Source organism: Anopheles bellator, chromosome 1 (assembly GCF_943735745.2).
Source record: "Anopheles bellator chromosome 1, idAnoBellAS_SP24_06.2, whole genome shotgun sequence".
NCBI classification, from domain to species: domain Eukaryota; kingdom Metazoa; phylum Arthropoda; class Insecta; order Diptera; family Culicidae; genus Anopheles; species Anopheles bellator.
In genome coordinates this window covers 2233059-2260620 of record NC_071285.1, presented here as the reverse complement: position 1 = coordinate 2260620, position 27562 = coordinate 2233059, and the positions used below count along the sequence as shown (strand labels likewise).

General features: G+C 48.3%; 10 protein-coding genes across 14 annotated transcripts; 6 read left to right on the top strand and 4 right to left on the bottom strand.

Moving 5' to 3' along the window:
* Positions 1-625: 625 nt before the first annotated feature.
* Positions 626-3261, top strand: LOC131207568 (peptidyl-prolyl cis-trans isomerase-like 1). 2 transcript variants are annotated; one of them, XM_058200197.1, is made up of 3 exons: positions 626-755; positions 827-1652; positions 1717-2227. In XM_058200197.1, exons 1-2 carry the CDS (start codon positions 676-678, stop codon positions 1272-1274), a joined length of 528 nt encoding a protein of 175 aa, XP_058056180.1. In that variant the 5' UTR covers positions 626-675; the 3' UTR covers positions 1275-1652; positions 1717-2227. The 2 variants fall into 2 exon arrangements, with proteins under 2 accessions (XP_058056180.1, XP_058056172.1); XM_058200189.1 differs by lacking the exon at positions 626-755 and adding an exon at positions 3007-3261 and having other exon boundaries at positions 1291-1652; positions 1717-2942.
* Positions 3262-3515: 254 nt separating this feature from the next.
* On the top strand, positions 3516-5652 carry LOC131206526 (zinc finger protein 62-like). The gene is made up of 3 exons (XM_058199105.1): positions 3516-3785; positions 3844-5105; positions 5172-5652. The coding sequence occupies exons 1-3, from the start codon at positions 3516-3518 to the stop codon at positions 5296-5298; spliced, it is 1659 nt and encodes a 552-aa protein (XP_058055088.1). The 3' UTR covers positions 5299-5652.
* A 299-nt stretch (positions 5653-5951) lies between these two features.
* LOC131207613 (gastrula zinc finger protein XlCGF7.1-like) lies at positions 5952-7250 on the top strand. 2 transcript variants are annotated; one of them, XM_058200245.1, is made up of 3 exons: positions 5952-6079; positions 6141-6937; positions 7007-7250. In XM_058200245.1, exons 1-3 carry the CDS (start codon positions 6053-6055, stop codon positions 7167-7169), a joined length of 987 nt encoding a protein of 328 aa, XP_058056228.1. In that variant the 5' UTR covers positions 5952-6052; the 3' UTR covers positions 7170-7250. The 2 variants fall into 2 exon arrangements, with proteins under 2 accessions (XP_058056228.1, XP_058056220.1); XM_058200237.1 differs by having other exon boundaries at positions 5957-6079; positions 6129-6937.
* A 335-nt stretch (positions 7251-7585) lies between these two features.
* On the top strand, positions 7586-9116 carry LOC131207585 (zinc finger protein 600-like). Of its 2 annotated transcripts, none has more exons than XM_058200215.1 (3): positions 7586-7774; positions 7854-8788; positions 8856-9116. In XM_058200215.1, the coding sequence occupies exons 1-3, from the start codon at positions 7637-7639 to the stop codon at positions 9001-9003; spliced, it is 1221 nt and encodes a 406-aa protein (XP_058056198.1). In that variant the 5' UTR covers positions 7586-7636; the 3' UTR covers positions 9004-9116. The 2 variants fall into 2 exon arrangements, with proteins under 2 accessions (XP_058056198.1, XP_058056191.1); XM_058200208.1 differs by having other exon boundaries at positions 7822-8788.
* A 3038-nt stretch (positions 9117-12154) lies between these two features.
* Positions 12155-13325, bottom strand: LOC131212286 (sphingolipid delta(4)-desaturase DES1). The gene is made up of 2 exons (XM_058206093.1): positions 13245-13325; positions 12155-13177 (listed from the first exon to the last, which is right to left on the bottom strand). The coding sequence occupies exon 2, from the start codon at positions 13118-13120 to the stop codon at positions 12155-12157; it is 966 nt and encodes a 321-aa protein (XP_058062076.1). The 5' UTR covers positions 13121-13177; positions 13245-13325.
* A 129-nt stretch (positions 13326-13454) lies between these two features.
* On the top strand, positions 13455-15255 carry LOC131206523 (glucose dehydrogenase [FAD, quinone]-like). Its single transcript, XM_058199102.1, has 2 exons — positions 13455-13812; positions 13876-15255. Exons 1-2 carry the CDS (start codon positions 13455-13457, stop codon positions 15240-15242), a joined length of 1725 nt encoding a protein of 574 aa, XP_058055085.1. The 3' UTR covers positions 15243-15255.
* LOC131212030 (ubiquitin carboxyl-terminal hydrolase) lies at positions 15197-16378 on the bottom strand. The gene is made up of 3 exons (XM_058205752.1): positions 16191-16378; positions 15995-16129; positions 15197-15923 (listed from the first exon to the last, which is right to left on the bottom strand). The coding sequence occupies exons 1-3, from the start codon at positions 16224-16226 to the stop codon at positions 15420-15422; spliced, it is 675 nt and encodes a 224-aa protein (XP_058061735.1). The 5' UTR covers positions 16227-16378; the 3' UTR covers positions 15197-15419.
* Positions 16379-17762: 1384 nt separating this feature from the next.
* On the bottom strand, positions 17763-19215 carry LOC131215353 (sphingolipid delta(4)-desaturase DES1-like). The gene has a single exon (XM_058209744.1). The coding sequence runs from the start codon at positions 19143-19145 to the stop codon at positions 18102-18104; it is 1044 nt and encodes a 347-aa protein (XP_058065727.1). The 5' UTR covers positions 19146-19215; the 3' UTR covers positions 17763-18101.
* Positions 19216-19464: 249 nt separating this feature from the next.
* On the bottom strand, positions 19465-20840 carry LOC131206519 (zinc finger protein 32-like). The gene is made up of 4 exons (XM_058199096.1): positions 20718-20840; positions 19976-20659; positions 19746-19897; positions 19465-19675 (listed from the first exon to the last, which is right to left on the bottom strand). Exons 1-4 carry the CDS (start codon positions 20838-20840, stop codon positions 19465-19467), a joined length of 1170 nt encoding a protein of 389 aa, XP_058055079.1.
* Positions 20841-21046: 206 nt separating this feature from the next.
* On the top strand, positions 21047-24621 carry LOC131206639 (CCR4-NOT transcription complex subunit 7). 2 transcript variants are annotated; one of them, XM_058199281.1, is made up of 6 exons: positions 21047-21254; positions 21326-21469; positions 21529-22087; positions 22384-23178; positions 23877-24093; positions 24285-24621. In XM_058199281.1, exons 4-6 carry the CDS (start codon positions 22387-22389, stop codon positions 24299-24301), a joined length of 1026 nt encoding a protein of 341 aa, XP_058055264.1. In that variant the 5' UTR covers positions 21047-21254; positions 21326-21469; positions 21529-22087; positions 22384-22386; the 3' UTR covers positions 24302-24621. The 2 variants fall into 2 exon arrangements, with proteins under 2 accessions (XP_058055264.1, XP_058055253.1); XM_058199270.1 differs by having other exon boundaries at positions 24266-24621.
* The last annotated feature ends 2941 nt before the right edge of the window (positions 24622-27562 follow it).

Here is a 27562-nt window from a genome sequence, read left to right as displayed (position 1 = left end):
TATTCGAACTGGCCGGGTGCGCGAATGCCAACACTTAAAGAACTTAAAAATCGATCGGAATAGGAAGTGAAGCCGAGCGAAAAAAGGATAATAGAAAATGTCTATCGCACAGACACGCCGCCACAACGCACAGAGAAGGTGATTAATCTACAATAGTTGGCAGTATTCACTACATTATCACAGCCAGTGGCATGGCAACGCAAAGAAAGTTCTGGGACGGTCAGCGCCTTTCCAACCCTTCTGTTGTCCGGGCGCGCGTTCTCGTTTGGATCGTTTGGTTTCAAACAGGAAAATTGTCAACAGCTTTCCTCCGGGATGCTCAGTAAGCGGTAAATTTAGCCGTTTGACAGTTCCAGCGGCTTTGTTCGAGCAGCGACGGTTTTTCAACCGATTATGTTTGCTGGTGAATCTTTCAAAAAATTATTCTACGGCATTTTTGTTCTTCAAAATTGTAAACCAGATTTTTCTTAAATTTGTAGGTTGTTGTTCACTTGTTGTTCCCCTAAAGGTCGTTCACTGCAAATGGACAGAACGGTTTTTATTAAATTTAGTTGCTCGAATTGCTCGAACTCCGTATTGGACAGCTGCCAAAACCTGTGTTGTTGTGTTTACCTGCCGGAACAGTGTTGAGTTCTCCGGTACGCTACGCTCGAATTGGATTAAAACAGAAAGAAAATGTTGGCCATTCAACCCACAAACCCTGTCGGAATTCCGGACAAATTGTGGCAACCACACTTTGTGACGTTCGAAACAACGTGAGTGCTATACGAAACCACCAAAGACAGTTAGTTGCGGTGTTTGTTTTAATGTTTTTGCTTCGTTGTAGGATGGGTGAACTCACTATAGAGCTTTATTGGAAACATGCCCCCAATACGTGCCGAAACTTTGCGGAACTGGCACGAAGAGGCTATTACAATGGCACGCAGTTTCATCGCATCATACGGGATTTCATGATTCAAGGTGGTGACCCAACAGGCACGGGACGCGGGGGACAATCCATTTACGGGGCCACCTTTGCGGACGAAATACACTCTGATTTGAAACACACCGGTGCCGGCATCGTTTCGATGGCTAACTCCGGACCTGATACGAACGGGTCCCAGTTTTTCATCACGCTCGGTCCAGCGCAATGGTTGGACGGGAAGCATTCGATTTTTGGCCGAATCCACTCCGGAATGCAGATTGTGAAACGGATAGGCTTGGTAGACACCGACAAAAATGATAGACCTGCGGAAGCTGTGAAAATTGTTAAGGGGAAGGTCGAAAAATATTGATTGTAAGAATCACGAATTTGCCTCTCAAAGCAGAATGGGGAATTTTTGTTTGCTCATCCCGAAAATAAACCACCGTCTTTGGCTTTGGCTGCGTGGGTCACCCCGACGCTGCCGACACTAACGCAGCCACTTGGGAACGTCAAACGCGAATCAGAATAAAATAAACAACAAACAAAAGAAAGCCAGAAAGCGTTTCAGGATACGCGGTAATAAAAGAACGTTTCTTACTGAACTTACGTTTTTGGTGGTCCCAAAATGATTATAAAACTCTGCCGTCTTTGTCTGGCAAAGACAAGAAAATTAATCAAAGTTAGTGAAGTACAGTCGGTTTCCGGCGATAAGCTAAATCTAGAGGATCTCATTCATCGATATCTGGCGGTAAGCAAAACTTCGGTGCTTAAACTATCATGTACATTCATTTGGCCGGATGCTTTTTTTTCAGATTGATCGCAGTTATGGCGGCGCCACAATTATGCTTTGCACAAAGTGCGCTAAGGTGCTGAAAGATTGGCACACATTTTATCAATCCTGTCTGGAAAATGATGCAAAATACATAAAAACATTGGAAACAAAGCTGGACACTACAAAAACTCGGAACAGACGTTATGGTATTGAAACAGTTCTCATAAAATCGGAATATGTACCCCAGCATCGCAACGATCCGAGTGCAAAATCATCAATGGGTTCAAGTTGCAGAAGCCTGCCTGTGGAAGATATGCTCGAAGAAACATCATGTATAGACGTTGCAGAAAAAACGGAAAACGAGGAAACGAACGAAAAAAACGAGGAAAGGAACGGCGATGAAATGCTAATGGAAACAAAATTTGTGCAAAGATGCCAAAGTTCAAACCCATCAAAAGTGTATAGTTCCTTAACTGATCTTTCCGGCAATGTTGATTTCGACCTAGTCCTGAAATCTGAATCAACTATCTACGAGGGCAGCGTGACAGAACAAATCGACTATGATAATGAAATCAATTCGATATCCGTTGATATGGACGATGGTCGGGGTGAATGTAATACAGGGCCTATTAAAAACAAATCAAACTACACTGACGGACGGCGATTATGTGATAACGTAAAATTGGATCTAGAAAGCATGGGCCACGAGCCGGAATTCGTATGCTTGACGGACAACATTTCAGACGATAACGTGCAAAATGGTGAACCAATTTTCGGTCCAGCAAAATCACCAACGATGCGTTCGGAGAGCAAAAGTGTTACGCCGGAACCATCTACCGGAACCGGAATCACTGAAAACACAGCAAGCACTGTCAAGCCTGTGAGAAGAGCCAAAATTAGCGGTGTTTGTCACATTTGTGGCCTGTTTCGAAAACATCTAACTATGCATATGAAGATACACAATGGTGAACGTAATCACAAATGCCCTTACTGTCCAGCGGCCTTTGTGGATTCCAGTAGCTGCAAGCAGCACATTAACGCTCACACCAGGGAGAAAATGTACAAATGCAATCTTTGTGACAAAGAGTACTCATCGTTGAATGTGCTGCGAAATCATAAGGACAGTCATTCCGAGAAAAAGAAACACGTCTGCAAAACATGCGGCAATGCATATCGCTACAGAGCTGCCCTAAGGCGTCACATAAAGACGCACACAGACGAACCGAAAATAAAATGCACCAAGTGTGAGATGCGGTTCTACTACAAGTACGTTGGAATGTTTATTTACAACGGCAGCATGAAAATAACCGACCGTTCTTATTCTTTTCAGGGGCAGGATGCTCTCGCATTTACGAAGCCATTTCGCTCCTGAATTTTCTTGCGCAATTTGTGATAAACGATACACGAAGAAGAGCTCCCTAGACACTCACATTAAAATTAAGCACAAGTATCAAACTGCGTGTCCCCAAGGATTGCCGACCGATGCTCCGATCCGATGATCCGATGACCGATCTTAGCAGTGCTAGGTAGATGTACCTTCATTTAACATCCTTTTCTTTGCGAGACCGACACCAACATTCCCAAGAATGCCAAAAAGTCTACACAGTTTTACAAATGTCGTTTTGGTTAAGTGAACAGCTGTTCTACAATGATGCTTCGTATAAAGTTTCTATAAGAATAAAAAGCGATGCATTCCATGCCAGCATTCAAAACATTCTGCGAGAATTCGACGCATTATAATTGATATAAAGATTGATATTTTGGTAAAGAAGTCATACTGGAAATATCGAACAAACGGTTTTATTCGAACAGACAGCCGAAGTGCTGTAGCTGCTCGAAATGTGCTCGAAAAATACTCGCCACTGTACCAAAACAAACCACGACAACCAATCCGGTATCAAAACAAATAGCGTCCGATGCAGTGAAAGGCTTAACCCATTTTCAGACTTCGCTGTTTCTGCGGTTGTTGCTTCCAAAATGATCATGAAACTCTGCCGCCTGTGTCTCAGAGAAGACAAAGTATTAGTAAGTCTTACTGGCGTCCAGTCCTTTCCCGGGGATCAGCCAAGCTTGAAGACACTTATTCGTCGATACTTGTCCATCGAAGAGGTAATCCTTGTTATTGTGAGCAAACGTTGTGGTTTAATTCGGATTTCGGTATTTCCAGATTGATTGTAGTTACCGCGGTGTTACAATTAAGCTGTGCACAAAGTGCGCTAAGGTGTTGAAAGAGTGGCACATATTTTATCAATCTTGTGTGGGAAATGATAAAAAGTTTCGCCAAAAACTGGTAAAAAAGCTCTACTGCACAGTTTATGCAGAGAAACCTCCCACGGACGAATCAGAATCAGAATCCGAGAATGAGAATGTTGGATCGTTGGTCATTAAGTCTGAGCTGCTGTCCATTGAAATCGATGAAAAGGATGCCTATTTCGCTGCTGCAGGTTCCAATGGAGAAAATATGAACGCTGAAGATATTGTTATAAAGCCAGAGTTTCTTTCCACGGAAGACGACCGACCAGAGGAACGAAGCAAGGAGAATGCCGATAAAGTCCCATTAAAATCGAGGATCAAACAAAGCGACCAACACTCAAACGAGCAGAAAGCATGTACTTCTAGCGAATTGGAAGCTTCTTTCAGTTCCGAAATAGTGATTTACGAACGAATGGAACCAAACGAGAATCATTTATTTTTCAAGAACGATACCCCGGAAAAATCGATAAGTAATAATCCGGATAGAACAGTTGGAAGACAACTCATAAGGCAAGCTGACGAAACACAGGATGTTGAGGTAAAATGCGAAAAAAAAGAGATAGAGGAAACTCCGAGCTCACGCTGTTCCGAACGGCTCGATTCCGAAACTTTGTCCCAGCATGGGCCTATTGTTACTGAACCAGAATTCATATGTCTGTATGATAGCGTTCCCCAGGAAAATTTCCCGAAAATAACTCTAAAAGAAAGCAAGAGCAACAAAAGGCCTGCCGTGGGTTCATCGACGGATAATCCACGACTCGGCAGGAAGAAAGCTGTCGGAAAGGTTCACAATGAGGCTGGACGTGTCAGTGGAGTGTGTCATATTTGTGGCGTGTTTCGAAAAAATCTTTCCGTGCACGTGAGCAAGCATAATGGCGAACGAAAATTCAAATGTCCACACTGCCCGGCAGCGTTTACGGATTCTGGTAATTGCAAGCAGCACATTAACATACACACGAGAGAGAAAATTTACAAATGTGACCTTTGTGACAAAGAGTACACATCGCTGAATGTGCTGCGAAATCATAAGGATAGCCATTCCGAGACGAAGAAACACGTCTGCAAAACATGCGGCAATGCGTACCAGTACCGGCCGGCACTCAAGCGTCACATGAAAACTCACACTGAAGAGCCCAAAGTAAAATGCCCCGAGTGCGAGATGCGGTTTTATTACAAGTAAGTTGTAAAACTATTCACTCGTGCCTCTTATGCACGCAATCTGATGCCTTGCTTTCGTTTTAGAGGCAGAATGCTGCTGCATTTGCGGAAACATTATGAACCTGAGTTTGCTTGCGAGATTTGTGATAAGCGCTACACCACCAAAAGTGCCTTACACAATCACACAAAAATCAAGCATACCCAGAAATAGAGACCTTGCCCGCAAAATGGACACATTCATCCTTATCGAGCTAGAGCAAGTTTGTAAATTATTCAATACTAAGTTTTAAATGTTTCGTTTGCGCAGTGTCGACTTGTTTTGCAAGCAAAATGCAACACGCAATTGTATCTGTAGGCAATTGTGTAAGACAAGTAAGAGCTCTCAAGGAAAATTCGGAAACACTGAAAGCTCAAGCTACTCGTATGCGAATAAATTTTAGGCGATAAGAAGCACTTTTACTATCCAAATCGATCACATCTGTGTATAAGCACCAATCCATGTTCCGTATTATTGAGTAATTCAAACTGTGTTAAAGTCCTGTTTGAATGTTATTTGGCCAAGGAAACACATTTGCAAGGATATTTGGTTTGTCAGACATCCACAGATGCTGCTAAATTTGAGATATCTTTACTGTTTAAATAAATCTTTTCGTGAATGATCCGATATTAATTTTCAAAATCGCATTACGCATTTTTGTATCATACAATAGAATGAACGTACCTTTGACTCTCTATACCTTGGCTAAGTTTTGTCAAAGGGCGAGGTTTGTTTTGCTCTCGTAAGTTGTTGATTTCACCGATTATTTTGGAAAAATATAGAAAGTGCACGCGATTTGAGGTAATTTGTCATGGATCAAATTTGTCGACTATGTTTAAATACTGATACTCAGTTGAACGCTTTAACGGAGACTCACGTACCAAGCCCGGATGGCGATGAAACCACAAAGCAGCTTGATTTGGATGAAATGATCCATCGCTATCTCTTCACACAGGTATGGAAAATCAGCAGTAAACGGTACTAGAACCGCCTAAAGAGAATAGAACAATTTGCAGGATGAACCCTCGGAACAGAATGGAGCCAAACATGTGTGCGCTCCGTGTCTCCTAACGGTTAAAATATGGCACCGTTTTTACGAAATGTGCCACAGGAACGCAGAAGTTTATCGCCAATGGGTCCAATCCTCAGATAGCAGGACTGTGCAATTTTCCGCCGAAAGGGAAATACAAGAAATTGAACTCCGAAAAGGAGGATCAGGCACGGAGGAATGTGTTGCATTGGAAATAGAGTTTAAGGCAGCGGAAGACGACAAAAGCTGTGACGATGAGGTGACGCTCGGCCACACCAACGTTTTGGACGCTGAGGAAGAAAGCGATCATTCTGTTGTAGAAAATCAGGACCACGGAAGCAGTTCTTCATCCGGCTGTATGCCTGCCGCATCCCCGGAACCTATGGGCCGTCGAGAAACGTTGAAGCGAAAGCGAAAGTCTGCCTGCGAAATTTGTGGCCAATATCGGTCCAACATGGCGGAGCACATGAGGGCACATAAAAATGACCGACGCTTCAAGTGCCCTTACTGTCCCAAGAGCTTCGTCAGTGCGTCCAATCGGCACAGCCATGTAAACATCCATACGCGACAGAAAATGTACAAATGCGATCTTTGCGCAAAAGAGTATCCGACGCTGAATGGGCTGAAACAGCACAGGGTTACTCACGAAAAGAAACGTGTGTATCTCTGTCCGATCTGTGGCAAATCTTACTACCAGCCGACCAATTATGCACGCCACCGACGAACCCATCTACAGGAACGCAAAATCCAATGCGACAGCTGTGATAAAGTCTTCATGACCAGGTAAGGACCATCGGACGATACTGTTCGTTTTCGAAAATTTTGCACACAATTCATTGTTTTTTGTTCTAGGGGCGACTTGCGGAAACATACAATTACGCACATGAATGTCAAGCCATTCGCTTGCCAAATCTGCGATCAGCGATTTAATCGTAGGGATAATCTAAAAACTCACTTAAAAATACACCTGGCTCACAAGCACGGGAACCGTTCGAAAGAGGAAGAAGCCTTCTAGTGCTCGGTGCCCTGATACCCTGTGAACGGTGGGCCTTTAACCATTGGTTTTACCAAGTGTGTTCAAACTCAAGCAAGTTGGTGAAGGAAAATGCAATGCGAACAAAGTGCAAAGTGCAACAAATGGTATAGAAGAAAATAAAACAAAAAGAGCACGTTGCGCTTAAAAGTATTCTTTTTTCTCTGCATTTGCAAATAATTTAATGGAGAACTTTGCGTTCTTGGCGCCTTTTTTGGCGGAAGCGGTTCGGTTTTCAGACCATTGCAGATCCAAACCAAGGCACATACAAGTCCAATACCTTTGCATTAAAGTATCTTGTGCGTTTGATGACAGACGGACGTCATATTGTTTTCGTCAATAAACAACGTATTTTCGTGTATAAACAATTCTTTCTGTGGGAACGGGTTGCTTTGCTTTAGTTATTAGCAAAGAGCCACAGTTACGGCAAAACAAAACGTGTTAGGGCTATGGACCAAACATGTCGGCTGTGCAACGAAACACACCAGCGACCCTTGGTACTGATATCCAGCTACAGAGTTTGTTCTCTCGACACACATCTAACGGCAGATCTAAACGAACTCATTCAACAATATCTTTCCATAAGTGTAAGAAACATTACGAGATCGAACACACGCATGAAACAGAACCTAAGTGTTGGCTTGTCCCGCGTTTGTGTTTCCGCAGAAAACCTCGTTGGAACCAGACGCGTCCATCTGCCCTGTTTGTCTGCAGGCGATTGCAGATTGGCATTCTTTTCGCGAGAGGTGCCTCGAAAACGAGAAAAGTCTTCACCACCGCCCAGTTACGTTTGAAAACGCTATTCTCGGCAAATCGGAGGATTTCAACTACATCGAGAATAACATCGTCGAAGAGGAGAGTCCCGTTGAAGATGGTGGTGCCGGGTACAAGATCGAGTTTGTCAGCGATAACCCAATGGACGCGAATGTTTCGGAAAAGGAAGAGATTGGAGAGCCATACCACGTGGAACGTCTCAGCTGCGAAGCTGTAGAAACAATCGATTCTTTTGGCGAAAGTAATACTGATGGTTGTTTGGTACGGATCGCTCGTAAGGACGTGATGGTTCGCTCGCACTTGAAATCTAAACGCGGCGAGCGGCGCACGAGGCCCGGCAGAAAACCAATCATGAAACGCGGTCGCCAAAAGGTATCGGAAAAAGAGAAAAGTCTGTCCGGGTTGATAAAGAACCGTGCGCGGAACCGTGCGTGCAGCACGAAACAGCAGCAGGCCTACGCGAAGATATGCCCGATATGTGGAATGACACGCACAGATATGACGGCACACATGCGGTGGCACAACAACGAGCGCCCGTATCAGTGTCCGTACTGTCCGAAAATCTTTGTGAATAGCTCCAACCTGAGAAACCATGTCAACTTGCACACGCGTGAGAAAATGTACAAGTGCGATTTGTGCGAGAAAGAGTTCCCGAGCACCACTGGGCGGAATAAGCATCGGGAAACGCACGCCACCGAGCGGATGTACGCGTGCCCCGTTTGTGAGAAATCGTTCAAGTATCAAGCGTCGTTGTCCCGCCATAAGCTGATTCATTTTGAGGAGCCCAAAATAAAGTGCAAAGATTGCGACATGGTCTTTCTAACAAAGTAAGTACAAATGGCACCGGATTATGTGCTAAAACTTGGCGTCTCATGATCGATTCTTCTTCCACAGGGCACGGCTTAGAAAGCACACCTTCGTGCATCTGGACGTGAAACCATTCGTGTGTGATGTATGCGATAGACCATTCAATAGGAAGGACAACCTCAAAACTCATCTGAAAACGCACGAAAAGAGCGTCTCTAATGGCACCGAAGCATAACGAACCAAATCGGCGTTGGAAAGTGATCCAAATATAATATTAAGAGATTAATGTAATGTAATAAGGGACAAACCAAACCTCAGTTCTTTTTCAAACTGTGCAAGTGGACGAAAGTTGATCGGCCCCTACACACAGGTGATAATAAAAGGAGCCATTGCAAGAGGTTGCCTCGCACTCCTATATATCAATATTTTCGCCACGGTTTATGTCTGTTCTCTCGGCCTGATGCCTGGGTTTAGTAAATCCCCTTTCTCCGTACTCCTTTCCAAGGCTTCGATATCATTTACCAGAAAGTTTATAAACACGAACGACGGACTGCTTTGACATTTGGATGATGCTTCTACTTACCTTAGTTAGTTCCGTCACCTGCGTTTGTTTACATATCAGATCGCGCGGATTTTGAGGTTTGTTGCGGCAAGTAGATTTTTTCCAAAAAGAATGATTAAAAATGAAAGAGAAAGTACTCTTGAGTTCGGTTTAGTGGAGGAACATGAGCAGCAACAATCAGACATAGTGATAGACATAAAGATCAAACCATTATGGAGGCCTCTCTTCGATGTGCACAGTGAAGATGATGGGTCATACACGGGCTCAGATGAACCCGACGATAATGGATCTGCTATTGGGACCTTTTCGCTGCGCTCACTTTCTGGTGATGGACTCAATGGCGGAGCGCAGGATGCAGTTATGCAGGAGGAATTTCTCGATACGGATTCGGGCTCAGTTAGCGAATCGGAGCGAACGAAACCGTGCCAAGTCACTAGAAAAAGACCCCGCACCAAAGTGAGGTGCGATGTTTGCGGTAAATTCATACTCCACAGGGCCGAGCACCTGCGAATGCACCACGGCATACGAGCACAAAAATGTCCTTACTGCGCACAAACGTTTGTGCATCGCTCCAATCTCTACGTCCACATGAATATTCACACACGCGAGCGCTCTTACATTTGCGGTGAATGTAACAGTGAGTTTAGCAGTATACACGGGCTAAAGCAACACGTGCTGATGCACCGAGAAAAACAGTTCGAGTGTCACCTGTGTGGCAATAAGTATTCCCGCAAGTCGTACCTACGGATCCATCGTCAAAGGGTCCACGTGGAACAGCCCAGGTTCAACTGCACCGTTTGTGATAGAAGCTTCGCCAGTGTGTACGTTTCTGACCAACTCCTGCTGGGGTTAGCTGTTCAAATCAAGTATAAAAATACGTCTCTAAACATTTCAGGGCGATGCGCGACAAACACAGGGAAATACACGACAATGCCGGCCAGTACTGCTGTGTAGTGTGCCAACGGGCTTATTCGATTAAGAAAAGTCTGCTCCGCCACATGCGAATATCGCACCCGTCGCAAGGCGCATTGGCGCAGGATCGTGCCGAAATGGGAGACTGATTTGGAAAATATATCGGTGAAAAACAACAGGACAAGCAGACTTTGTGGTTTTTATTCAATCCATTTTGACTTCGAACACGGCTGCGGCAACCGGTAGCCGTTCTCCTTCGTAAGCAACCGTTGTAAATTTAGTATATTTTTGTTTAGGTATACCCCAGCTCGGTATAGTCAGAGTTCGGTTGGAAAATCCACTAGTTCTTCGTACACAACAATCAATCCACACAAACACGACACGTACATGTAAAGCGCATTACAAAACAAGTCACACGTTACGGTGCTTCCCTGTATAGCTAACAGTTTAATATTCATTATCCTATCCTAATCAGTGTGACGCGGGTGCTCGTGATGCAGTTACCGACCGTGGAGCAACCCGGGCGTTGAACCAACCGTGGCTGAAGTTACTCTAGAAGAAGTCATATTATCTTCCTTGCTTGCCGAATGCGAGTGCGCAGAGCTTTTGAGGTAACGGTTGGTGCAAATCATAAAACGATACATTATTTAGCCTCGCACACATTCCGCGTGTCGAGAATGCTTCCCGGAAAACACCGAAACCCCCCCTTGTGGTCTTCTGAGCCAAATAAACAGTGCAAATCAATTACCAAACATGCCCTTAGCTTTGCTGCCTCATCCTTGAATAATCGCAAGGCTTGTTCGTTAAACTAAAATCAAACACTTGAACTTCTCCGCCACGCAACGTGTTATCGTAATATCCTCTCAACAATACTTGTATGCATCCCGCTGCAATCGTCAAACTTCACGCCCAATTGTGTGCTGATTGTTTCGCCAAGACCTTTAACACCCCTAAGACCGTTTAATTTTTGTTTTATGAATATTACCGCCCTATTGTTGGTGGATGGTTGTTCGTCACAGCTGCAAAAAGGTAGAAAAAAAATTAAATTAGTATAAATTGCATGCCTTGCCTTGCGTTATCAGACCTCGAGCTATCGCGAGGTAGGTTTTTATAATTGGTTAAACGTTTGAAAAAAGATAAAATTCCCTCTTCGGAAGTGTGCAAACATTCAATGGCGGGCATGTGACTGTGTCGTATGTAATATCGGCGTACAAGATCTTTGATTTCTATTGACACGCAGCAGTGACAATCGTGCAGTGGCGCAACTTTGTTGACCACCCTTTAAAGAACAGCGAAACGGATGACTAATGCCCTCAAACAGAACGGGCTACGGAAATGATTTCGCTAAATAAACTCAAACTGTGCGCTGTTTCAAAATTTTGTGTGCACCAAACGGTACAAGGAGCCCGATTGAACCGATGTTCGTCACCACAGACGTCGTATGTCTAGCCGTTGATGGGTTAATAAGTGCCTGGCCAAAAAGGCATGGAAATCAATTAGTATGCAAAGCGTATGAAGCGGGTACTGCAGAAAACTGTCACACGAGTGAGTCACATGTCTCACCGGCCTAGGCGTAGCGCCCGTTTCTGTTTGGACAGCGTTGCGATACTCGTATACGTCGCCGTGCTTGCCGACCACCACAGGCACGTTGATAAGCGTATCATTTTTTTTAAAATTTTCCCTTATCTATCCGAAATGCCGGGCGGATTTGGCCCGCTCCATGGGCACCGTATTGTCTGCAGAATAGTGCCATTGAGTCAATAAAGCACAGGTGGCGGCACTTTTTCACAGAGCGATAACAGATAATGGGCTTCCGAACACTGATTGGAATGGCACTCGTTCGTTGATCGATTGCTTGCACAGCAATTAACCGGTTTGGTCGGGATGCTTACCTGAGTGGGTAACGTAATGCTTAGGAGTCCAGTCCGCGGGCCTTACGCTTGATCCTAGCGTACGGTCCGATGGACGGATCGGTGATGAAATCGTACAGCACACGCGTCCAAGAGGTATGCTGCGGGATGGTGTCGTAAAACTCCGGAGCGATCCGCTTCACCTCCGGCAGCAGCCGTCCGGGTACGGCCGGAAAATCGTGATGCTCGTTGTGGTACCCGACGTTAAACGTGATCCAGTTGAGCGGTCCGTAGTAGGAGTACGTTTCGAAGCCCTTCGCAAACATGTAGTGCTCCGAGATGAAGTGGCCGGCCACGGGGTGGAGGCCCATCGCCAGCAGGGACCCCACGATCAGATACACCATTACCCTCCACCCGAAATAGTAAACAATCACCGTGTTGAAGGCGAGCTGAATGACACCGTTGACAAGTTCGAGTTTTTGCGGTGGCTTTGGGTTGACGATGAGTGGCCGGAAGATGTAGAACAGCGGTTGCAGACAGACCCAGAACAGTTTGCCGAGCGTGGTGCAGAACAGCTGCGCCTCAAGGTACGTTGGCAGATCCGTATCAATCACCTCGTCGCCCTGATAGCGATGATGCTCCAGGTGGTACTTTTTGAATGACACCGACATCGGTAGGCCGATCGGGAGATTGCAGAAGAAGCCAAACAACCGATTGGCCAGGGGTCTCGCATGTCCAAACGCCAGGTTATGTGCGATCTCGTGACAGGCGAGCATTAGCGAGTGATTGATCACTCCACCGAAACAGTAGGCCGTGAGAAATATTATTTTCCACGGCTGGTCCTTCATCACAAACAGCATGGCCAGCTGCGTCAGGACCATGGCACTTGCCACCCACTTGAACTGCGGATCGTAACCGAACAGCTTCTTAATCTGTGGGTACTTTTCCAGAATCAGCTTCCGCCGGCTAGCGTGCGGCTCCTCCGTGTACGTCCACTCGAAGTCCGTCCGGGAAACGTGTTGTCCCATGGTTCTGCTGCTCCTAGAAGGTTCGGCGAAAAATCAGCCTATCGACCGCGTATAAGTCTGTAAAGAGAGAAAAGGAAAAAATGCACAAAAATGCCGTACAACCGGTCGAAGTGCAACAACGTACATTTACAGAGGGCCTGCCGGGCGCTGATTCTTTTACTCGTCGTCGATTTCTGCAACCGCGACCGAACGTTTTGGCGATCATTGAACGAATGTCAAAAATGGGAGCAACTCGTGCTCGAAATCAGGTGGTTTGTCGAGCAGTTCCACTTTCGCGCAGTTGGCCAGATGATTGTTTGTTTATTTTGAAATCAACGCCTCGTTATCGAAGAAAATGGTCTGCTATTACTATTTCACAGTGGTTTTCTACACCGTTGGTGTCCTGGCGGCATCGGCTTTTTTTAACCTGTACTACACCGCATCGTTCCTGGCCAGCGTCCGTGTGGTACCGGGTAAACCGGTGTACGATTATATCATAGTTGGTTCCGGTACCGCCGGATCGTTCATTGCTTCGAGGATCCCTTCCGATGACGTACTCGTTCTGGAGGCTGGTGCGGGAAGACCTTCGTTGATGGACATTCCACTGTTTCTGCCCCTGTTCCAAGGTACGCAGTACGATTGGCAGTATGAAACCGAGCCACAGATGGCGTCTTGTTGGGCGATGAACGGAAATCGAAGCCGGTGGCCAATGGGTAAGAGAATGGGTTAAAACTGTACAAGACGTGAACGCTTGACTGAGTGGTTTCTGTTTTTAGGAAAAGTCTTCGGTGGAACACAGATTTTGAACAATATGATTCACTATCAAGCCAAACGGCAGGATTTCGCTGCGTGGTTCGAAACACCCAGCGAGCTGGACGAATTTATGCATTATTTCGATCGTGGCCATGCCGAAGAACACGTCGAAAAGGGATTCTACACGCCACTTGGAGAAGTTTTCATTAAAGCCGCAAAGGAACTCGGTTTTGGCGAAGAGTCATTCTTTCGTCCCTTTGTAACGACCAAGTATGGTAGGCGCTGGACAACCAGTCACAGTTACGAGGCCACGCAACGGCATGGTCACGAGCTGATAACAAACGCACTGGTAGAAAGAGTTATGCTCGAAGAGGGCCAAGCCAGACGCTTGATCTTTTCGAAAGGGGAAGAAAAATTTGAGGTGGAAGCAGTGAAAGCCGTCGTCCTGACCGCCGGAACCGTGGGTACCACGAAAATTTTGCTGCAAAGTGGCATCGGGCCGAAGAAAGAATTGGCCGCACATGGGATAGCGTTCGTTGCTGATTTACCAATGGTGGGAAAAAATTTGCAAGACCACATAGGGACCGGATCCGAGTTGGTGCTGTTGGGCCATCACTTAAATCTACGACCCGTTGACATTGCGCATCCGGGAAACGTTGCGAAATATTGGACAAGAAGGCACCGGCAATCGTCTCTCGCTTTCGGGGGCTGTGATGCTGTGGGTTACGTATCGCTTGGCAGTAATTTCACCAGCGATATTCAGTTTATGGTCCTTCCGGCGGGAGTCAGTTCCGATGCAGGGGTCCATTTGAGGCAAATCGTCAATCTGAAAGACGATGTTTGGGAGAGCTACTATCGACCGTTGGCGAAGGTTGGTCAGCCGGTGGCGACCGTTCTTCCGATATTGCTTCACCCGGAAAGTGTTGGAGAAGTTGTACTCAGAAGTGCCAACGAGCAGGACACTCCGATTATAAATCCCAACTACCTGACGTCCTTGCGTGATGTGAATGTCCTCATCAAAGGGATTCGTATGCTTCAAAAAATAACGCAACAACGGTCGGCGAGTGCGATGGGGCTGGAGATGAATCCGAAACCGTTTCCCGGTTGCACGAACCATGAGGCCGATAGTGACGCGTACTGGGAGTGCTATGTACGTTCCGTTACGCACACCATTTACCATCCTGTCGGAACCTGCCGGATGGGAACAACCGAAGCCAACTCAGTTGTTTCGTCTCGAAATCTAGCTGTCCACGGCGTTCGAAACCTGTACGTGGCGGACGCCTCTGTTATGCCGAGCCTCCCGAGTGGTAATCCTAATTCGGTAGTTATGGCTATTGCAAATCATTTTATTCAATCGAATTTTATTCGTAAAGCCAAAGGGGCAGTATAATAAACGCTTGTGTTGCTGGTTGAACCGAAGCACATCAAGCCGAAAAACCTGTCGAGCGTTAGGGACAAATATGCGTCCTTTATTTAAGCTGGCCACACGTATGCAAAAGCGCTCTCAGCTGAGTAGATACAATAATTGCAGACATCATCCTTCGATTCCAGTTCCTTCCGTTCGTGTCTATTGCGTTGGTGCCAGCCCGAGCAGTGTGAAGCGCACCTCGGTGGGATCTTGAGCAATGTATTTCTGGCACACCTTCACCGCGTCCTTCAGCATCGTGTCGGCGGTCGTATCGCCGTGAACGATGGGCGCATTCTTCCGACCATCCAACTCGTACAGCTTCCCAGCCACGTGGACAAATGCGACGAAATGGTGAAAAACTGGATCGTTCAACGCGGGCGTTGCTGTTTGGCCCTCTTGGGCATTTTCCTCATGCGCCTTTACGAACTCTACGTTTTTGTCCAACAGTCGGCCACGCTCCTCGGGCGACAAATTCTTTGCATCGTTATAATAGTTCTTCAGCACACTGCCTTCTTCGATCTCGATGTCCGGGTTGTTCAGCAGCGCGTGGATCAAAGCAATCGTACCACACGCGTTGTGGATGTACTGGCGAGTGAAAAAGAGTCCTTCCGGGTATGAGCCAGTACTTTTCACTTCCTCAGTTGCTTCCTTGTCTTTATCGCCCTAATTAAATAACGAAGCAAAGGGTAGTTTAATGATATGCCACACGGCCCCCACGCGTCGCTTCTACCTACCGTACACGGGTACAGGAATATTAAGGACTTCACCGGCTTCGGGACCATTTCGAGTAGCTCATCGTCCATGCCGAAAATGTCGACGATGCTCCAGAGCGGGGAAACTCCCAGCTTTCCCATGTAGCTGGAAAGCACCTTTCGGGAAACGAGCCGTTACTCAACATAATTTATGCGTAGAGGCGACGGACAAACTTACTTCGGGGTTAGATTCCAATGGCAGCCAAGAATCCATTTCGCGCGACTGTTACTGCGGACTGAGATCGAATGTGATTGCGGTACGCGTTCTCTTCCCGGGCTGGTGGCGTGATTCCGGTGCGTTTATTTAATTTATCAGCCAACTCGAAGGAAACCAAACAAAATGTCTGGCCAACGCCGGTCTTTTGTTCGCCGCAGACTAAACGCTTGCTTCGACTAAACGCTTGCGTTGCTGAAGCTTGCATTGTTGACATCTGCGCTGTCGGACAAGCGTTTCTTTGAAAGCTCCCTTTTGAAGCAGTTGGTTTGAATGAAATCAAATCGTGCGTTGCACAGGTTTTCGCCGGTTATTTTCAGGTTATTTTCACTATCGAAAATGTGGAACCAAAAATATTTAGTAATCGTTTTAGGTACCCGACATCTATATATATATATAAAAAAAAGTCGTGTTAGTTGCCCTATTTATAACTCAAGAAAGACGCTGAACCGATTTGGCTGATATTTGACGGAAAGGTAGCTTAGAGCCAGGAGACGGACATAGGATACTTCACGATTTATCGTGAGTTGCCGTGTTATAATAATCCAGTGATCAATCCGAACCGGAATAACCAAACGCAAAAGAGGAGTAAGAGTAAAAGTAAGGCTAAAAATTGACAGTAAAAATGACAGCTAAACGTCATTTTGTCTATGGTGAATATTGGTTGGAAAATATTTTGACCATCTTTTACGATTACCAACGCCTTTACTATACAAAATAATGAATGAATAATCTTTCACGATGCCACGACGAAGAAGGTCGAATCTTTCCCGATACAGCGCGAATGTAAGAAGAAGGCGAATCATTGAGAATAAAATGAGTGAAGAAGAGAAAGCAATGGCCCGTGAAAAACGCCGCGTTTCCATGGCTCAATATCGCGCTTCTCTATCAGAAGAGCGAAAAGCGGCAGTTCGTGAAAGGGCTCGGATGCTTTTGCGAGGTCGTCGAGCGAAAAACAAAGATCGACGAACAAAAAGAGATATAGCAAGTGTTTATTTGAGTCAAGCAGTACCTCACAGCAAAACAGGGGACACCGAGTGAGTTGTCGGTTAACGAAATATGTAGAGTATAGTAATAACGGCACCGGCGCATTTCTTTCCAGAATTCCTCGAATATGTCGCATGTGCTTGTCAACTGATTCTACATTAGAACCGCTGACTTCCGACGCATTGGGGGATTATCTTTACCAAAAAATCTTCGACTGCACAGGCCTTCAGGTAGTGCGTCTCTCTTTAGAAGAAACTCTCGGTTACGCACAATACCAACGATGGTATTCTCCTCATCTCTTTACAGCTGCTGCCGTCAGAGGATTGTCCATCGTATTTGTGTAGCACCTGTAAATCGCGTCTGGATGACCTGTTTATGTTTCGTTGGCGATGCAAAAGGAACGTTGATATGGTTAACCGATTTATAGATGATGATGAGACCCACCTCTTACCCCAACATAGGTTTGAGATAGGCGAGATTTATGGAGGAACAAACGGTGCTGTATCAGTAGACGCAAAGGTTGTTTTAAAATAAGACACCCTCAAAAAAGATCCACTGGGTTCCAACCGTCACTTGGAAATCTGACCCACTTGTATTTATGTAAAGGTCAAATAAGTTAACCAACAACACATTTTAACATTCGCCCATGACAGATAAACCGCAGGCTATTTTATTTACGCACAATCCTATCGATCACGTTCCGAGCTTCAAAGTGTCTTGATCACGTATTCCAACGGCCCCCTACGTGTGACCGTTGTTACCTAACGAGGGGCCTTATGGGACCTGTTTTTTATCACGCAGCCAACGTTTATCAGAAAATCGTCTCCCTCCTATCAATTACGCACAGCGACAAGCGCGCAACGATAAGGCACCGTGCCGTGCCGAGCTCTATCTTTTTCGCTGCTCGCCCTCTTCGGCCACTTTCAATGAATCACTTATCAGATCGACCGATTTCGTTTCCGTCGCCTTCGGTTTTCGGTCGAGACTTTTGCGCTTGATGCGGGCATAGGGTCCCACGGCCGGGTCGGTGATAAAGTCGTACAGCACCCGCACCCAGGAAGTGTGTTGCGGCATCGTTTCGTAGTACTCCGGGGCTATTTTCTTCAACTCCGGCAACCGACTGCCGGGGATGGCGGGAAAATCGTGGTGCTCGTTGTGGTACCCGACGTTAAACGTGATCCAGTTGAGCGGTCCGTAGTAGGAGTACGTTTCGAAGCCCTTCGCAAACATGTAGTGTTCGGCGATAAAGTGACCGGCCACGGGATGGAAGCCCATGGCCAGGACAGAGCCGATCAGTAGGTAGGCAAGCATGCGCCAACCGAAAATCAGCACCACCAACGTATCGAACGTGAGCTGCACGATGGTGTTGATAATTTCCAGCCGCGTTGGAGGCAGGGGGTTCACAAACAGTGGCCGCAGGGCATAGAAAAATGGCTGCAGACACACCCAGATGAACTTGCCGAACGTGGTGCAGAACAGCTTGGCCTCCAGCAGCGTCGGTACGTCCGGATCGAGGTCATCGTCGGCCAGGTGGCGATGGTGCAGGTTGTGGTACTTTTTGAACGACACCGACATTGGCACCCCGATCGGCAGATTGCACCACATGCCAAAGTACCGGTTGGCCATCGGTTTCCCGTACCCGAACGCCATGTTGTGCGATATTTCGTGATTCGCCAGCATCAGCGAGTGATTGATGACACCTCCGAAACAGTATGCCACCAGCACGATCATTGGCCACGTTTGGTTTTGCATCACGTACAGCATCACAATCTGCGTCAGTACCATGGCGGAAACGATGTACTTAAACCGTGGATCGGGCCCGAACAGCTTCTTGATGTGCGGATACTTTTTCACCATCTCCTGACGACGGCGGGTATGCGGCTGGTCATCGTACACCCACTCGAAATCCGTCCGAGAGACGTGCTGACCCATCTTGAGAGGCTCTACCGGATCCTGCTCGGCGTACCGTGTTCGCTCGAAGTGTTCACCGCGCGTTTGCTAACCTCGCACTGGCGCTGATAAAAGCCCAACGGAGCAGCAAATAGCCATCGATAGGAAAAGGGGGGCTCTGTTAACAGATAACAGACAGTTTGTACTACGAGGGCTTATCTTTTCCTATCACTCGATGCGTTCGATACCCATTGGTGCTGCTTTTTCATCGAGTGTTTGCCGTTTGCACAAATGAATCATTCGTGAGGCCGATTGGCTTTTCACCCACCAGCCCCGAATGCTTCCGGAGGGGTTCTAATGCTTACATTTCGGCGTGCGCTTTTTTGTAGTGCTCTTTGAGCACACTTTTGTATCGATACACCTTGACGCAGAGGGAGCAAGGGAACACAGTTCCGCTGTGCGTTATTTCGTGCGTTTTTCTTGCGTACGACGACTTAAACCGCTTGGGACAGTGGCTGCACGCGTAAGGTCTATCGCTGGAATGCACCATCAGGTGGTTCCGGAGTATTTTCCTGGTGAAAAGGACAGAAAGGGCAGTGTAAGGTAAACGATGGGGTCTCTTGCATCGGGAAAGTCACTTACATAGCTTTAAACCTTTTCCCGCAAAATGTGCACTCGAAGTTCGTGTGCTTCGAGTGCGCCCGGTTCGTGTGGTCCCGATAGTTCGAGGGATGCTTGAACTGTTTGAGGCACACCTGGCACAAGTATGGCCTGCCTGCGTCGTGGTGGGTTCTCTGAAAAGGGGGACCAAAAATGCACAAGCTCGTATAAAAAGAGAAGTTCCATTGTTGCGATGTCTGCCAGTGCCATACCATGTGCGATTGGTACGAGTTTTTGGTGGTGAATCCGAGGTCACACTTTTGGCATGATTTGATTATCCGCTTCTCGTGGACTGTGTGCACATGGCTCGAAAGGTTTCCCTTGGTAGTCATTTGTTTGGGGCAATGAGGGCAAGGGAACAAGGTTTGCTGTGTGTGCGCTCGGGTATGGCCTCGTATATCGCACACCATGGCTCCGCATACGTTGCAAAGTCGCTTCGGTCGCGATCCGGACAGAGAGTTCGATGAACGATCGGGTGTGTCTTCACGCTTGCTTCTTTCGTTCCCTTCTTCAGCGGCACTAGTAACTGAGGTAGCGTCAGTACCTTGGTACTCGTTGGAAGATTCTTTACTTCCAGTTTCTTCGGTGAGCTCCTTGCACTTAAAATCGGTGGCTTCGAATGTTGTTTCGGCAAAGTCACCGGGCTCACCAACGATGGTTGGTCCCATGTTTGGCAGAACGAATTCCACCATCATCTGAAACGCCTTCACTTTGGGGCCCTCCGTCAACAGTTCAGTTGGAGATCCGGAACACAGGTGATCATTTGCGGCCTCCGCGAATAGTTGGCGGAACAGTATATTATTATCCTGGCATGACCGGCGGAAGGACAGTGTGTTTTCTACAGTCTTGGTACACTGCACACAGATGCTGTAGAACGAGCATTCGTCTTCTGGCACCTGAAATCCACTAAAGGTAAGAGTGGTCCTAGGCAATGGTTCCGGGTCTGCAACTTACTCGTACGCCCGCTATCCGTTCGAGATCCTGAACGGAGAATGAAGATTCAGCGACCGCGGCCAAAGATACTAAGCACCGATCCTGGCACAGACAGAGGCGACAAAATGTGAGCATTTCCTGCATCTTTTTCCAAAATCATGATACGAATTTTCTCAATGTGGAAAACATCGCAGTGAGCTTGTTTTGTTTTTCGGCACCCGTTTTGACAGTTGACAGCAGCACTTTGACAGCGCGGAGAGTGGACGCGACGAATGAGTGAGTGAGAGAGCAAGCGTTTGGCCAGCATTTTTTTTGTGGCAGCCGTTTTGTCATTGTCGCGGATCGCGAAGGAAAAAGTCGCTCGGTGCAGAAAAGAAAACATTTCCCGCGAGTGTTTTCGCCATCGCACCGTACAACGCCCGTGTCCGCCAGAGATTGTTTCCGCCTCGGATCCGGTTGGGTTTCACTGCGGGGCGAAGCTGTGCCCAGACATTCTTCGCTGGAGGACATTTGCATTGGCGGCGGAACGCGCATTGTTGGGCATTTTCTATCCGTACCGTAAGTATTGCATTCACCCGGGGCGCCGCGAAGCCCTTTTGCGATTTTCTGACCGTGTTATTCCTTTCCAGTCGCAATCCTGCCACGGCGAAATAATTTCTTTTAGTACCGTGCGTTCGTCGGGTAGAGACTTGCTGGTAAAGGAGGAAAACCCATTTCAGCCCTCGCTTGGCACCCTGGGGTACAGAACACGTTTGAAGTTGAGCAGCAACCGGGTAAGTTCTAGAAGGACCGAAGGCCGAAGAGCAAACCTTGACCAAAGAACCTTTTGCAGCGTACGGAAGTGCTTCAGGAAAGGCTAGTAACGCACCCCGTTGACCCGTTGCCCGAGGATCGTGGCTGCAGCGACGGCTAGTTCCGTGGAAGGCACTGGAGACCTACATGAAGATACGAATCAAACGAAGGAGTCCGAAGTAACGATACCCCGGTTGTCCACTGAAAGCACACCAGTGGAGAGTGAACACAGCGAGGACCGTAACGAGGGATCCGGATCGTCGCCGCAAGCGGCTGAATTGCTATCGAGCGAGGCAGCACAGAAAGGAAACCGTCGGACCGGCGGCGACGACGACGACGACGACGGAGACGGAGACGGCAGCGACGACGACAAGAACGAAAAGAATAACGAGAGCGAAAGTTTGCCTTCACCGCGGGCACAGGAACCGACAGAGGAAGCCCACGCTAGCGACGGAAACCGAACGAGCGGCGAGCCACGGGAGAGCACGGAGCGGGAGCCGGCTTTATCATTTCGAACCACCAAACCAACGTTTCCTTCCGCCGCTGGACAGTCACACCAACGCAAGTGGCTAACGAAACAGCCGCACACTGAGGCTCAGGTAAGCGCGCTAGTCGGTGGCTGACTCCCGGTGGCCACGGTGTTGCTGTGTGCTGCGTCGAGTTGATTGTTCGTATCTCTCCCGCGCCTTGCGATAACGGCCCTTTGGGACCCCCTTGGTGATTGTTTTCCTTGTTTGGTGCTGTTTTTTGTGATGAGTAATTTGTGTACCAGCGAGCCGCCGGCCACCGGGCATTTGTTGACGGTTCGGTCTATCTTTTCTCAATTCAATCGGAATTCGCTTTGGTGCGATAGATAATCATACGCTGTGCTGTGTGCTCACATTTTTGTCTCCAGGCAATGCCATCGGCAGTTAGTGGCGGCGGAGGTCACGGCGGTGGTGGAGGCGGCGGTGGCGGTGGCAACATGAATCCGCAGTCCAACGAGGAGTGCGGCATCCGGGACGTGTGGCGGCACAATCTGGACGAAGAGTTTCGCACGATCCGGCTGATCGTTCAGAAGTACCACTTCGTCGCGATGGATACCGAGTTCCCGGGGGTGGTGGCCCGGCCGGTGGGAGAGTTCCGTTCGTCGGCCGACTACCAGTACCAGTGTTTGCGCTGCAACGTCGATCTGCTGCGCATCATCCAGCTCGGGCTGACGTTCATGGACGACGACGGGCGGACGCCGGCCGGCTTCTCGACGTGGCAGTTCAACTTCAAGTTCAACCTCAGCGAGGACATGTACGCACAGGACTCGATCGATCTGTTGCTCAACTCGGGCATCCAGTTCAAGAAGCACGAGGAGGACGGCATCGATCCGCTCGACTTTGCCGAGCTGCTCATGACTTCCGGCATCGTGCTGATGGACAACATCAAGTGGCTCAGCTTCCACTCGGGGTACGACTTCGCGTACCTGCTGAAGCTGCTCACCGACCAGAACCTGCCCGCGGAGGAGGGCGACTTCTTCGAGCTGCTGCGGATCTACTTTCCCAGCATCTACGACGTCAAGTATCTGATGAAGTCGTGCAAAAATCTCAAGGGCGGCCTGCAGGAGGTGGCCGACCAGCTGGAGCTGCGACGCGTCGGACCGCAGCATCAGGCCGGCTCGGATTCGCTGCTCACCGGCATGGCGTTCTTCAAAATGCGAGAGGTACATACGAACGGGTGCCAGTTCCTGGCGGCCCATTGTGGCGCCGCCGGCGTGGCGCCGGACTGCGGGCCACACTCGAGCCCGAACCGTAGTCGCGATAGCAGCGGTATCGGCAGCTTCGAGTGCGGCTGTGGCGACAGTTTCGAGAAGTCCCTGTACCAATCCCTACATCACATCGACACTCGTCTCAAGGCTCATCCGAGGCCGAAAAAGGCGCTCTAGAGCCTGTGCCATTGCACCGTGGCAGGTCCCAGTTCCACACCAAACAGACCCTTTTGTCAGGGTTAAAGCATCATTGTGATATGCCTAACGAATAGTAGTGTTTAACCAGAGTAGTGGATATTTAGTGGCCTTAGACGGATCGATGGCACCGACCGATCAGGACTTACCGATTTACACGCGATCGAAGACCACATCACTGTGTGTGTCGCGCGTTGGCATTGTTTGAAATTATCTTGCAAAAGAACGTTTGGAATAGAGAATGTAAAGCTTCTGAATAGCGATCAAGCATACACCAAAAACAAAACAGTGTTTTTCCTTAGCCCCGTCGATCGAGAAGGCCGTCCCGGGGCCCGGTTGGCGCAAAGTGACTCCCTTGAGGCTAGAGCTAGTGTTTCGATTCTTTCGATTCCATTCTCTGACGCTTACGATTTCTTTCCTTCCTTCCCTTTTCTCTCTCAATCGGTGCGCGGCGGAAGATGTTCTTTGAGGACAATATCGACAACGCGAAGTACTGCGGCCATCTGTACGGTCTGGGCACACCATTCGTCGCCAACGGCAGCAGTACGGTGGCCGGTGGGAGCGGTGGAAGCGGCGGTACCGGTGGGACCGGTGGCGGCGGAGTTACGGCCGGAAGCGGAACGGGCAACAGTGGCAACAACACGGCCAGCAACAGCGCAAACAACAACAGTAACAGTACGAATACACTTTCACTCTCTTTACCATCACACCAGCACGGCACCGACTATCGGACCCATCCGACCCATCCGCCCGGCCGGGCGGGGTCAGAGTGTGTCGGTAGTCGGTAGTGTGCGGTATATGATATCCGCTTTTAGTTAAGCACTTACCCTGTGAACTGGACGTTTAGATCGGACAATTTCTTGCAGATAAACCGGAGCGATAGAGAGGCGAGTCGGGCACGGTGAGCGGCGGAAACGGGAGCCCCGGGTGGACGTCGACGGTGATGATGATGATGGCGGCGGCGGCGCATTCTAACCAACGGAACGGACCCGCAGCGGCCGCAGGCGACGACAAAGGCAGCGGAAAGTGCATATTTTGTGTGTCCCTTGTAACGATTAAGTGGAGAAAATTGAGTTCGGAGTTTAGAAGTTTAAAGTTTATCACAATGACGCGAATGTAAAGTAATTCTATCTGGTAGATGGTGGTGTTGTGAAGCCGACGGGCGAGAGAAGAACGAAAAAATAAACGGCCAGAACACCTGGAATGCCTGAAAAAGAAGTGGAAAAAATTAAGAAACTGGTGAGCCATACATTCGTTCTTCTGGTTGACGATCCTTTCCTCCGGGGCGTTTCAGATGAACGGTGTTACGGGTCGATGTGTCCATTCTGGGGTTAAGGGCGCTATAAGATTCCCTGGTACGAATTGTGGCCCACAAAGTTTGTGTTGGCGCAGTGCCATTGCTCGTTGGCCGGGGTTCCGGATTGTTGTACATCGGTGACCGGAATCATTCTAATTGGATGTGCCACGCACACTATGGGGGAAATTGAACATTGAGTGCAATAACCGGATTCTGGATTCCCGTCCTGATCCCAAAATCTTTTCGGGGGTGCAATTATGCTCCATTCCGAGCGCTCCAATTATGCACCATTCCGAGCACCCCGGTCGATGGGGTGGTGTCCCCGTTAATTTGCTGTTATAACCCGGTTTTTTAACCGGTTTAAAAACCGTGCCCCACGCCCTTGCCCACCGTGGTTCATCCAATCATTTGATAATGCTTTTTCCGTGTCTCGAGCTTGATGCATTATGTACCACACCGAAAGAAGGAGCTTTCTCCAAAGCTGGTTCCTGCCGTTACGGGTGCCTCATCGGGGCCTCAACTTTGCCTTATCATGATTTGATTAGCTTCGTAATTTTTTGCCACGCCACGCGGCAGCGGAAAATGTTAACGGGGCGCTGTTAGCATAGAACACGAAACCGTAAGGCAACGAACCGGAAATCTAACTATGCCCTTTTACGATAGCGTCAATGGGCCATTTTGGGCAAACATTCGCCACACTTTCCGGTGGCACACGAAAACGGCAACCGTTTAACTGGTGAAATCACGTTATCGGCCCATCACCCGGTAGTGGGTCGCGATTGCTGAGAGGTGTTGGGCTAACAAATTGAGCCACCGGTTCCAGGACACGCGACGAACCGTTCGGTCACCGAGAACTCGTAAACTAATCAGCAAAGTAACGGAGCAATCGGGTTTATTGGGATGATCTACAAACACGGGCCACTTACAAGAGTGTTTTAATTAACAAATTTAACGTAGCTCAGCTACGCGTGTTCCCACCGGATACTCCCTCAAGTAAATCGCGTGCTTCGAAGGACATTTGAATCGCAAATCAACAAACTAGTTGTGCCGAACGAAACCCGAATGTTGCATCTTGGTCGCCTCGGTCGCCAAAAGTCTCGAGGACATCGCTGGCGGAATTGTTCGCGAAGAACTCGTGTCGCGTCTACTCCGTCCCTGCGGTGTCCCTGATTATCCTGCATCCGCGGCGCACTCGCGGCGTTCAAAAGATATGTAAATCAATCATCCACCGCTCACGCCACGGCGCCACGAGCGGGGACGGGGACGATCGTAATTGAATTTTCCGTACACGTGGTGAAATCTGCTTCGTTAGCAGAGCTTTTAGACTCTGGCTCTGGCACGGCCAAAAATGAAATTGATTATTCACGTAACCGCAAAAATCATCGCAAATTTAAGGGCTGGTCGCGGTTAGCCAAAAGCGTGCCACCGCGATATAGGTCTACGGTATCCGGTTCCGAATTTGCCAATTAGGATGACGAAAATCGATAACGCTAACGCGAGTCTCTTTAATTTGACGTGGGAATGATCAAGTAAAGTGGAACCTAAAATTAAGATGGAAGTTTTCTTGGCGATTCGATAGCCTCGGTGTAAAGTGGCCACACTGGCTAAAGTGTAAAGTGTGGGAAAACATACGCGAAAGAACCATAATTCTGTAGCAAAACGATTGCAACGACTCGAACCCTATCGGCTCCATCGTAAAGCACTCGCGCCAAGGTACTCCAAGAACGTTCCACAAACGGTGGCTCTGTGGCTCGGCTCCGCCCGTCAGTCGGGGGACGCACGTTCAAGTAATAATCATAATTCACTTCAATTTATGCTCTTTAAACCCAGTCAAGTGCACACAGCACCGCACCACCAGCAGCAACGGCGGGCCACCGGCGGGCGTGGTGAGCTTTGAAGCAGACGGAAGTTGTCGCAGGGCTGTTGCCGGTTATCGACTTCCTTCTTCGCGTCTTCTGCTAATAGTGTTCCACCGCAACCCGTTCCCGGCTATGCGCATAATTTATGCGGTTCAAGATAAAAATGAAGGCCTGGCCTGGATGTATTTGCCGGTCTCAGCCCGGTCTTTTATGCGCACGCCACAGGATGTGGCCACTGTGTTGGCGAAGAACCGGCGATGGCACACAAATGTAGCTCCAACCCTGGAGTGGCGCAAAGAAAAGCCCGTGGAGGAGCCTAATTAACCCCCAAGTGTTGTTGGTCATTAGATGTTCCAGTCGACGCCGGTCCTCACGTTCTGTTGATTCTAAAGTTGCAGGTCTTCTTTTATGTGGAAGGGCCCTTTGCCAACATTGTCGTCCGATTCGAAAACCGCAAACTGAATTTCGGAACCGCACGTCAGTGTTGCGGTTAACTTGGTAAAGGGGTGGCCGTTTTCGGTGGGTTAGTTTGTGGCGAGAGCAACTACTATCGGGGGCAGACGCCATTGGACAGCTTGTTAGTAAGTTTAGCCAGCCATTCCGCGCGAGAGTGCCAACCGGTACCGGTGCGTTGACCTTTGGCCCTGTGGAATGCTGAACAAGAAAATAGATTTATCCACCCATGCTCGGGAGATGGGCGTTCGTAAATAAATTCCTCGAAGAGGCGTACTAAGCTGAGACTAGCGCGTTAAAGCCGCTTAATGTCGGATGATGGGCGTCTTCGCGCGCGAGTGTTCCGGAATTTCCGGAAAATAAACGACACGTGCCGTCGTACCGGAAGATCTCGGCAGAGGCTGAGATGAGGCTTTTGAATATTTATGATCGCGCTACACATTTTAACGGCAAGCCGGTGATGACTTTTCGCCTCGCGTTTTGTGATTGCCATTTTTGGAATATTTTTGCCAGCTTCCCGAACACACCCGCCCGG

Coding starts and splice junctions, on each gene's coding strand:
- LOC131207568 (XM_058200189.1), top strand. CDS start 1,530: ATGATTATAAAACTCTGCCGTCTTTGTCTGGCAAAGACAAGAAAATTA. Junction 1,653..1,716: donor TCATTCATCGATATCTGGCG/GTAAGCAAAACT, acceptor CTTTTTTTTCAG/ATTGATCGCAGTTATGGCGG. Junction 2,943..3,006: donor GAGATGCGGTTCTACTACAA/GTACGTTGGAAT, acceptor TATTCTTTTCAG/GGGCAGGATGCTCTCGCATT.
- LOC131206526 (XM_058199105.1), top strand. CDS start 3,516: ATGTGCTCGAAAAATACTCGCCACTGTACCAAAACAAACCACGACAAC. Junction 3,786..3,843: donor GATACTTGTCCATCGAAGAG/GTAATCCTTGTT, acceptor CGGTATTTCCAG/ATTGATTGTAGTTACCGCGG. Junction 5,106..5,171: donor GAGATGCGGTTTTATTACAA/GTAAGTTGTAAA, acceptor CTTTCGTTTTAG/AGGCAGAATGCTGCTGCATT.
- LOC131207613 (XM_058200237.1), top strand. CDS start 6,053: ATGATCCATCGCTATCTCTTCACACAG. Junction 6,080..6,128: donor ATCGCTATCTCTTCACACAG/GTATGGAAAATC, acceptor TAAAGAGAATAG/AACAATTTGCAGGATGAACC. Junction 6,938..7,006: donor GATAAAGTCTTCATGACCAG/GTAAGGACCATC, acceptor TTTTTGTTCTAG/GGGCGACTTGCGGAAACATA.
- LOC131207585 (XM_058200208.1), top strand. CDS start 7,648: ATGTCGGCTGTGCAACGAAACACACCAGCGACCCTTGGTACTGATATC. Junction 7,775..7,821: donor AACAATATCTTTCCATAAGT/GTAAGAAACATT, acceptor ACAGAACCTAAG/TGTTGGCTTGTCCCGCGTTT. Junction 8,789..8,855: donor GACATGGTCTTTCTAACAAA/GTAAGTACAAAT, acceptor CTTCTTCCACAG/GGCACGGCTTAGAAAGCACA.
- LOC131212286 (XM_058206093.1), bottom strand. CDS start 13,120: ATGGGACAACACGTTTCCCGGACGGACTTCGAGTGGACGTACACGGAG.
- LOC131206523 (XM_058199102.1), top strand. CDS start 13,455: ATGGTCTGCTATTACTATTTCACAGTGGTTTTCTACACCGTTGGTGTC. Junction 13,813..13,875: donor TCGAAGCCGGTGGCCAATGG/GTAAGAGAATGG, acceptor TTCTGTTTTTAG/GAAAAGTCTTCGGTGGAACA.
- LOC131212030 (XM_058205752.1), bottom strand. CDS start 16,226: ATGGATTCTTGGCTGCCATTGGAATCTAACCCCGAA. Junction 16,130..16,190: donor CATTGGAATCTAACCCCGAA/GTAAGTTTGTCC, acceptor GTTTCCCGAAAG/GTGCTTTCCAGCTACATGGG. Junction 15,924..15,994: donor TATTCCTGTACCCGTGTACG/GTAGGTAGAAGC, acceptor TTATTTAATTAG/GGCGATAAAGACAAGGAAGC.
- LOC131215353 (XM_058209744.1), bottom strand. CDS start 19,145: ATGGGTCAGCACGTCTCTCGGACGGATTTCGAGTGGGTGTACGATGAC.
- LOC131206519 (XM_058199096.1), bottom strand. CDS start 20,840: ATGCAGGAAATGCTCACATTTTGTCGCCTCTGTCTGTGCCAGGATCGG. Junction 20,660..20,717: donor AACGGATAGCGGGCGTACGA/GTAAGTTGCAGA, acceptor AGTGGATTTCAG/GTGCCAGAAGACGAATGCTC. Junction 19,676..19,745: donor GGGAAAAGGTTTAAAGCTAT/GTAAGTGACTTT, acceptor CCTTTTCACCAG/GAAAATACTCCGGAACCACC.
- LOC131206639 (XM_058199270.1), top strand. CDS start 22,387: ATGCCATCGGCAGTTAGTGGCGGCGGAGGTCACGGCGGTGGTGGAGGC. Junction 23,179..23,876: donor CGTTCTTCAAAATGCGAGAG/GTACATACGAAC, acceptor GCGCGGCGGAAG/ATGTTCTTTGAGGACAATAT. Junction 24,094..24,265: donor CGCAAACAACAACAGTAACA/GTACGAATACAC, acceptor CTGGACGTTTAG/ATCGGACAATTTCTTGCAGA.